Here is a 9,745-nt window from a genome sequence, read left to right as displayed (position 1 = left end):
TTCCTGTTCTGGTGATGACACACTTTAGATCTACCCTTTGCTTTCCTGTGCTGGAAATCCAGGAAGTAATAGGAGAGCTAGTAATCTGCTCTTAGTAAACATGGCCACTGTCCGAAGACTGGGGAAGAAAAGAGAAATAAGGAATGCAAAGAATACAAAGCCGGCAATTATCTATAAATATTAGGGATGTTCAGATACCAGTGCCGATACTTGCCATTTTCATGAGAACTACCAGGGTTGCAGCTGGGACCTGGGTCTGGCACTCCACTACTGTCCTGAAATCATTAGTCTGTATTGTTTTAGGAAAATTGTCACATGACTATAAACAAAAATGTATCAGTACTTGTTTTGTGAAAATGGTATCAGTGCATCCATTTATATTTATAAAAACAAAATCCTATATTAAAACAGAGATGTACAAATTACAGGAGCTCCGTGTGCTCCTTACAAATGACAGCTGCCTCCTAACTTAAAGTGACATTAAACCCTCAGATTTTTTAACATAAAACAATACTGTAATGTGCGCCTTACTGTAATCCATGGTAGTTTCCCTTCTCTTTGCTGCTCTTCCTTTTAAATCCGTCTCTTTTCTCATGCTGGGGGAGAACTTCTGTTTTGCAGCAGACCGCCTTGTCTCAGGAATGGATACACGGTGTCTGTGTATAGGTTTGTAACCTGAGCCAGCACTACAGGAAGAGGCACTCAGCTGCAAAGGGAAGTTCTCCCCAAGCATGAGAAGACATGAGGATTTAAAAGGAAGAGCAGCAAAGAGAATGGAAACTACCATGGGTTACTGTAAGGCACACATTACAGTATTGGTGTATGTTAAAAAATGAGGGTTTAATGTCACTTTAATAATTTTCTTGGTGCTGGAAAAGTATCTGTACTTGTACAGAGTACGGTACTTTGTATCTGAACACCTCTAATAAATGTGTTTTATAGATTGTCATTACTAAACGTTTCTAAAGGTGTGTTTGTTGTTATTTTAAAGATCTGGGTAAATATCAGATGTACAGCACTGTTCTGTATGGCAATGCTGCTCGTGGACAGTCTGCCTGTGACATGACTCAGCAGTTTGTAGTCCATTTTAGGCCTGAAGGTGGCATCTCTCTATCACTTAAAGTGTTTCTAAACCCTCAGTCTTTTTTGCATATATCTACGGCTAGCAAGCAGTAGATATATGAAAAAAGTTTTTGTTTTTTTAAAGCGATTTAAACTTACCCCTGTCTTTGCCGCACGCTCCCGTCTGAAAATCCGAAACTGCTCAAGTGGCCGCATAGCATCTTGGGGCGGGCGCATGCGCAGTTCAGATCTTCGGCTGGGAGACAAGGAGAGACGCAAGGTAAGTCTATGGGCGCGTGCACCCGCATGCAGACACCATGGGACAGGAAGTGCAAGCAAGCAGAGAGGAGTCAGCGTTGGATCGGAGAGCCGCGCAGCGCTGGAGAGAAGGCAGAAAAAAAGGACAGGAAAGATGATCGGATTAAGAGAAAACATTTAAGGTAAGTGTTTTACTTAACATTGGGTGATGGGGGGACAGAAAATTGACTTTGTCACTTTAAGGCAAAATATATATCTTGTATGGGAAAGCAAAAGCAAGTTGACACAGGCCCTACAGCTACCCATATAACTGTGCATATGATATACGTAATCTCCTTTCAGCTGAACTGGGTGATAGTATCCTGTCTATGGTACAACATCTGCTTGTGCCGCTGTCCTCATCTCCATTCTTTTAAAACAAACTCATTTGAGCAAGTGTTACCTCCTATGTCTAAGCAGGGATTGTAGTGCCTGTGGTCACTCGGATATTGCTTTGGTGCATCTGAGGATCTAGGACATTGCTTTACCAACTACATTTCCATATTTAAATGACATTCATGTTTTCACACATTAATAACATTCGTTTTGTTTTCCAGTAAGGGAGCAACTGAAAGAACTCACCAAACAATATGAAAAATCAGAAAATGACCTTAAGGCTCTGCAGAGTGTTGGACAGGTATGGTTTGACTTGCATTTACGTTAAAAAGCCTTTAATAGGGAAATGTTTTGTCTGGGTTCATTACTGCATTACAAAATCCCAAATGCTGTATTTTTTATTTTTTTTTCATTTAAAAACTTTTTAGCTGACAGGCATTTTAAAGGAGAACTGTGAGGCGAGTGAAAATCACTCAGCCTCATAGTTCGAGCAGACGTGTGACAATGAAACTCGCATGCCGGCTCAATAGAACGGGAAGTGAGCGAACACATACCGTCGCTCGCTCACTTCTTGATCCTGTCCCTGCAGAGAGCCGTGACTGTCACTCACGGCTCCCTGCAGGGATTCCCCCCTCCCCTGTCAGATCCTCCAGCGCTGACTGGCGGAACGGACGGGGCGGGTACAGCTGGCTCTGCCTCCAGATAGGCAGAGCCGGCTGTCACTCACGCAGCTGGGTGGATCCAGACAGTATTTGTCGGGATCTGTCCCGGCTGCGGCGTCTCCTTATACTGAGCTTTGGGTGACGGGAGGACTTTTTTTTGTTGTTGTTGCTATGAGTATTTATTTGTATTGGTATTTATATAGGGCCGACAATTTTACGCAACGCTTTACATATTTGCACATTCACATCAGACCCTGCCCTCAAGGAGCTTACAATCTAAAGTCTTTTTGAATTTATATTTCTTTTTCAGATTGTTGGTGAAGTTCTTAAACAGTTAACAGAAGAAAAATGTAAGTATTGTTTTTGTTAGGAATTGGCCAGACATGTATACTTTTTGCATGCGTCTTAATCCTGTCCAATAATAAACTCTCTCCCTCCTGAGAGCTGGCACTGTGTGGCTGCTGGCTCCCGACCCAGGCTTTCAATGGCAGCCAGGGTCCCCCCTGATGATCCAACTGTTCCCCCATCATGTTTGATCACTGTCAATTCTGACATAGTGATTACTTGCAGGCTCTATTGACAAAAGTGCAAGCCTGCAGATGAACACTGCCACCTTCAGGCTGCAATGTTCACCCGCACTGTCAAATAAAAAACTTTACAAGTTGTTTGGTCATTGCATTAATTTGAAACTTTACCATGTTTGCTTCCAGTTATTGTCAAGGCAACCAATGGACCAAGATATGTTGTTGGCTGTCGTCGACAGGTAATTTTCTTGATTTGATTCATATTGACATTTATTGTAGCCTCCTGAATTGTGCTGATGTCTCTGTGGAAGGTGGTCCTGACATAGATAGTTCTCACATTTCTTCATTCGTGTAAGCCAAATTTTACATTTAACAGCACTGAAAAATAAGACATACCAGGAAAGCCTCTCATAGGTCCTGAGAGACTTTTGTGTTATTCATCCTCCAAACACCCGTTTTCATATAATCCATTCTGAATTGTTGCTGCTGTTCGTTCTGCAGACGATAATTTAAAGTGTTTCTCTAGGCAAAACTTTTTTTTGGCTAGTATGGGTCAAGATTGTATTGCCATCTGTCCCCATTAGGGAGCTTCACCCTCTCTTGTGAAATGGTGACAGTTGTCACCAAGAATAAGTGAGCGGAAATCCAAAATTGTAAAGTTGTCCCCAGAACAAAAGTTACGTGGAAATCTTATGGGGACACATATTCAAGGGACAACTTTATAAGAGGGGAATTTGCCTTAGTTTGGGAGATTCCCTCTAACTTCCTGTTCTGCCTCTGGAACACAGACGGCAAAAAATCAACTGACACTAGACTACACTAAAAAGACGTTTTGGTTATACATACACTTTAATACCTTTTTGACTAATATACTCCTGTGACTCGTATAGCAAGCTAATGCCCATTATCTGTTGACGGCATTTACATGATCGCTCAGCTCTTTGTGTAGAGTTGGCGTGTGACAGCTTCCTTCTCCCACACTGGCTCTAAGTATTGGGAAGAGTATATTTTAATTAATCGGTAAGGATTGGAACATGGCACCTTACTTGCCACTTTTAGAAAAACCTCCATGTAAAGAATGATCAGAATCTATTATGTTCTTTGCATGCAACCGTTTTCTGTCACTACAATAAATGCTAAAACTATACAGGTGAAACTCGAATAATTAGAATATGGTGCAAAGTTCATTTATTTCACTAATGCAACTTAAAAGGTGAAACTAATATATGAGATAGACTCATTACATGCAAAGCAAGATAGTTCAAGCCGTGATTTGTCATCATTGTGATGATTATGGCTTACAGCTCATGAAAACCCCAAATCCACAACCTCAAAAAAGTAGATTATTACATGCAATCAATAAAACAAGGATTGTACATAGAACAATATCGGACCTCTGAAAAGTACAAGCATGCATATGTACTCAGTACTTGGTTTGGGCCCCTTTTGCAGCACTTACTGCCATTACTTTTGCACGATATTCTAATTATTCGAGTTTCACCTGTATAGACCTAAGAGTAGGTATAATAATGTGTTTTTTGTTTTGTTTTTTCCTCTTCAGCTTGACAAAAGTAAACTGAAACCTGGCACAAGAGTTGCTTTAGATATGACAACTCTCACGATTATGCGGTAAGCTTGTGTACATAGAATGCCTGGTGCTTTAATGAACTCTGCCCAAATTCTACTTTTCCTTTTTGTTGGTGAAGACATTGGTGCCATATGTATAAAGCTTTGACAAAACCCTAATGTGAGATTTTCTAGCCCACCAAGAATTCTGCTTCTATCTGCTAAAATGAATTGTATTACTTCAAAGAATCCACTAATGGGTGTATAAGGCCACACTGCTCATTGTATAGTGGTTGCTTCAGAAATGTAAGAAAGGTTTACAGGCGAGTGACATAGCTGTACTGTCAGCTGGAATAAATGGTGGTCACTTTTTTAAATCTGCCTGGATTTCATATTTAACTTCTAATTACAGGGCAAATATAGTTGGACTTGAATAGAGGGCCTAATATAGGGGAAACTTTTTTTTAAAAATTTCGGTAATTTTTCCTTAATATAGTAAAAAAATAAAACCCCCAGTGGTGAATAAATACCACCAAAAGAAAGCTCTATCTGTCCCCAAAAAAGGGTATAAAATTCATTTCAGTACAGGCGCTGCATGACGGAATAAATGTCAGTCAAAGTACCGCAGCGCTGAATACTGAAAAATGGCCTGGATGGCAAGGGGGTTTAACACCGCGGATGTCAACTGGTTAATAGTACTGACCTATCAGTGATGTGGTAGATGCCAGCTGTGAAAGGCTTAAAATGTTCATAGGAACAGAGCAGACCTCTAATGTAATCTCCACCCCTAGCAGGATGGACTTCAAGCGAAAACAAAAGGGCGTTGCGCCTGTCATTGGGATTTATCATTCACCTTGTAGCTGACTTCATTATTTTCTTTTGCAGTTACTTGCCCCGTGAAGTGGATCCTCTTGTCTATAACATGTCACACGAGGATCCTGGGAATGTTTCGTATTCTGAAATCGGTGGGCTGTCTGAACAGATCCGAGAACTCAGAGAGGTGAGTGTACTTTTTCCTAGGCCCCTGCAATACTTGAAACAATTCTTGAAACATGTTAGGATGACCGCATGGTACAGTAGAGTTTTATTGACATAGGCCTGCATGCTCTTCAGCACCATGCCTGATTTTTGGAGTGCCGATAATTATGGAAATGTATATAGATGTCAGGAAATACCAGTTGGACGTTTACCTTGATTCCCATTTTAAGCTTATGCAGTTTAGTATTAAGCAGTCCTGAGCTCATTTTGCTAATGGTAGCTCCTTGGTACAGCAGTCCTATTGTGGCATCTGAACTCATCCTTCCTATTCACACATAATTAGCAAATGGCTGTGTCTGTAGGCTGCAAATGAATACTTGGGCCATCTGAAGGGCCTGAGACTGATTTCCCACTAGACTGCAGCTGATGTTTATTAAGGGAGCTGCCATGAGAGACCCTCAACAATGCATTAAGGCTGTGCAATGGCAGGAGTGTTGCACTGAGTAGTTATTTATTATTAGTAAACCTGCTCAGGGTTGCCTAATGCTGGATTCATTCACAGATGTTGAAGACATACACAAAGCACAAGTAAAAACACACATGCCTCATGTATTAAGACTAGAGGTGCACCGAAATAGAAATTTTAAAACCGAAACGAAACCGAAATTTAAAAAAATTGTCAGGCCGAAACCGATACCGAGAATGTTTTTTATTTTAATTTTTTCAATTTTTATTTTTATATTTTATTTTTATAAACTTCTTTAATTTTTTTAATTATATTTTTATTTTTTTACATTACTTTTAGGGGCTTCAGGGAAATATTGGGGGTCTAAACAGACCCCTGATATTTCCCTTTTAAAATGGAAAGAGATTGAAGACACAGAGTCCTCTATCTTTCTGTTTCCCTGTTTTCAATGAACAGGAATCCTCTATACTGAGTGCTCCTGTTCATTGATAACATGAGGATAGAGTATGTTTACTATACCTACAACTATGAATGAACAGGAGGTGATGTAGACGTGATGTAGATCACTTCCCATTCATTCATAATTGAGGATATAGTTAACATACCATGTCCTCAATTATCTACAAACACTCAGCGATCACTGAGTGTTTGTATCTCGCTCTCCTCACGCTGTCACAGGAGGCTGAGCGAGCGGAGCAGGGAGGAGAGCTCAGCGTCATGTGACAGCGCAGCCTGTCTCCGCCCACACACTGCTCTGCCGGACTGTAAAATGAGGCTTAGCGGTGTGGGTGGAGAGACGCCGGCCACTCGCAGCGCTCTATTCCCGCAGCGCTCGGCCGGCTGTCACTTTCTCTCAACCTCGATGGGACACAGAGCAGCGCCCAGCGGGGAGGAAAGAAACCTGGGATACACCGCTGTATCGGCAGGAAAATGGCACTTTCGGCATTATGCCAAAAGTGCAATTTTCGGCCGATTATATCGGTGCATCCCTAATTAAGACCATATTTGCTTATCCTTGTTCAGCTTTAGGATATCGGATATTATCGTTGGACACTATAACAATATCTGCACCTCAGCATGTTGATCTTGTTTAATTGCCTTTTCACAGGTTATTGAACTTCCCCTTACAAACCCAGAACTGTTTCAGCGTGTGGGGATTATTCCTCCAAAGGGTTGCCTGCTTTATGGCCCACCAGGTTGGTATCTCCGTTTCCTTTACAAAACTCATTAGCTGAATACTCGCACATCCACTTAAATGTCATGCTTTCTACTGTCAGTCAGTTCACCTCTTTGAAAAATGGGCCACTTTGCCTTAGCTACCTTTTTTCTTTTAAGGCCTATTAGTTGTTTGCATACTATATCTGTGTAACACTTTTGTTTTCTTAAAGGTACTGGAAAAACACTCTTGGCAAGGGCTGTTGCCACTCAGCTGGATTGCAATTTCTTAAAGGTAAGTGCATTGCAGCATGGGGAGTTGCTCAGCGTAAAAAAAAAAAAAAAATACAGACCCGCTGCTTTTTATACAATGCACCACACCTCACCACAGCATCGTGGTGTGAACAGGGGAGATGGAATATAATTTTCTATGTGCCCTAGTGGTGAGCCTGTGTTGATCAGTACAGATTAGCTCAGTTCAACTCGGATATTGTGAAATATTCCTATGGGGAAACTTGTACTGAGGAGCTATGGAAGATGCGATTGCTAGCATTGACTTTCTGAAAATGTTGACTTTTTTTTTTATTTTTTTTTTTGCTGCTCTAGTGTCTTCAGTACTCCTGAGCTAATGACCCTGATCCAAGTTATGCACATTTAGGATTGCGGATGTCAACTGGTTAAAAGCTCGTACATCTTGGACAGGCAGATCGTACTTGCGATCATCGAAAGCCTGCCCCGATGAGGGGTGGGCTTCCGATGACTGCAATGCTGAACGGGCAGTGTGCGCTTGCGCACACCGGCCCGTTCTGCATTTGTCTTACGAGCAGGCCAGAAACCCGCCGACAATCGTACGATTCTTGGCGGGTTATCAAACATGCTCGTTAGACAAACGTACAGTAGAAACGGTCGCACGCCTTCCATACACCTTGCGATTATCGTACGATCGTGAGATTTCCCGCGATTATCATACGATAATAGCAAGGTGTATGGGCACCTTAACTGTGATCCAACTTATTCTGGGTCAGTGACCTAAAATGTATTGAAGCCACAGATAACCTGGCAACCAGCATTTTCCAGAGGAGGTTGACAATGTCTCTGTATTTCTCCCAATACAAGTTTTCCTCTAAAAAGGAAAGTTTTATGGCTGCAAACGTGGAACTAACCAAAAGGTTTTTTTTTTTTTTCTTTTCTTGTACAAACGGTTCAGAATCTTCAGCATTTGACAATTTGAGTATGCCGGATGCCTGTCCCCACCCCCTTGTGTCACTGCTTTGGGTTGGGTGGACCTTTACTCAAAATTGCTGTCTAACAGGGATTTTAAAGCACTGTTTAACCCTCTTCTCTCTGATTGCTCCAGGTTGTATCCAGCTCTATTGTAGACAAATACATCGGTGAAAGTGCTCGCCTTATTAGAGAAATGTTCAATTATGCCAGAGACCACCAGCCATGTATCATTTTCATGGATGAAATTGATGCCATAGGTAAGGCAGAAGAACAAACTGTTAGAGTAAATCTATGAATATGATTTGTCTTTTGTGTACTAAACCTAGATAAAAAAATGAAGGTGCTGAGCAGGTAGATTATGCCTAAGCTTTTTGGGGACACAGCAAAAAAAAAAATAGTCTTGTCTTTGGATGTGCAAAATCACTATATATTTCTTGTGACTGAAATATATCCATTAACAATAACCTTGTCCTTTTTTTTTTTTTTCTCTCATTTCCTCTTCTAAGGTGGTCGGCGGTTTTCAGAAGGTACTTCTGCTGATCGAGAAATTCAGAGAACTCTAATGGAGGTATGTTGCCGGAACAGTGGCATCCTTTTAATCAGTATCAGCCAGATCTGATCAGAGCTAGTAGAAACATTTTGGCTTAAATGTCTTGATGGAAAAGTGCACATTGCCCAAAGCCACTAGTCAGGTTTCATTGTTCCGGCATGCATCAGAGAAATGGTAGCTGTAATCTGATGTAGCCGACATAGATCTCTTTTTTTGCAGACCCTGAAATAGGGCTCAGAGCAATTTAGGCACAAATTTTCCTGATCTGTATTTTGTAGGTGTTTATTTTCCTCCTGCAAGTCTCGTCAAGTTGTAGAGGTTAGCTGCAGGTGATTCGGCATGCTGTTTTGCAGCCTTCCCACAGCCTAGAAGTCTTTACAGTGTGCAGCGCTCCCTGGGACTCTGTGATAAATAGTCCATGTGCCATCTAGGCCATGGAATATAATGGACATATACAGAGGCATTTATTATATCCTGATAAACTCCAGGAGAAGCTGCCACACACAGGCCCACAATCTGCTCCCGTCTGTGGGCACATATGACAGCCAAATGGCCTAGTCAGCGCTCCCCATGTGTCACAAACTAAAGGACTGACATCAGCATGTGACAAAACTTTAATGTTCTGGGCAAGAACACAGAAGATCCGGTCAGTGTGGGCAGAACCTTTTGTTTAAACATTGTACTGAACATTTACATGTTTGTTTTTTTCATTAGTTGTTAAATCAGATGGACGGATTTGATACTCTGCACAGAGTAAAAATGATAATGGCCACCAACAGACCAGACACTTTGGACCCCGCCTTACTACGCCCTGGAAGACTTGACCGCAAAATCCGTATGTGTCTCTACATGGGTGATGGCTTCTTTATTATTCCTCATTTGCTTTTGTCATCCTTTTTAAGTGTCATTTTTTTTTTTTTTTTTT

At 41.4% G+C, this 9,745-nt stretch overlaps 1 protein-coding gene across 1 annotated transcript in view; it reads left to right on the top strand.

Annotated features, from left to right (window-relative positions):
* PSMC6 (proteasome 26S subunit, ATPase 6) overlaps nt 1-9,745 on the top strand; it is a 15,635-nt gene that overhangs the window by 1,035 nt on the left and 4,855 nt on the right. The window contains exons 2-11 of the mRNA XM_018561086.1: nt 1,917-1,996; nt 2,668-2,707; nt 3,068-3,120; nt 4,443-4,510; nt 5,333-5,447; nt 7,000-7,087; nt 7,280-7,341; nt 8,404-8,527; nt 8,777-8,838; nt 9,535-9,694. Coding sequence (XP_018416588.1) covers nt 1,917-1,996; nt 2,668-2,707; nt 3,068-3,120; nt 4,443-4,510; nt 5,333-5,447; nt 7,000-7,087; nt 7,280-7,341; nt 8,404-8,527; nt 8,777-8,838; nt 9,535-9,694 — 852 coding nt within the window. The remainder of the gene's footprint in view (nt 1-1,916; nt 1,997-2,667; nt 2,708-3,067; nt 3,121-4,442; nt 4,511-5,332; nt 5,448-6,999; nt 7,088-7,279; nt 7,342-8,403; nt 8,528-8,776; nt 8,839-9,534; nt 9,695-9,745) is intronic.

Source organism: Nanorana parkeri, unplaced genomic scaffold (assembly GCF_000935625.1).
Source record: "Nanorana parkeri isolate BGI_ZX_2015 unplaced genomic scaffold, ASM93562v1 scaffold499, whole genome shotgun sequence".
NCBI lineage: Eukaryota > Metazoa > Chordata > Amphibia > Anura > Dicroglossidae > Nanorana > Nanorana parkeri.
The sequence above is the reverse complement of the archived record's forward strand: the minus strand, read 5'-3'. Positions and strand labels throughout refer to the sequence as shown.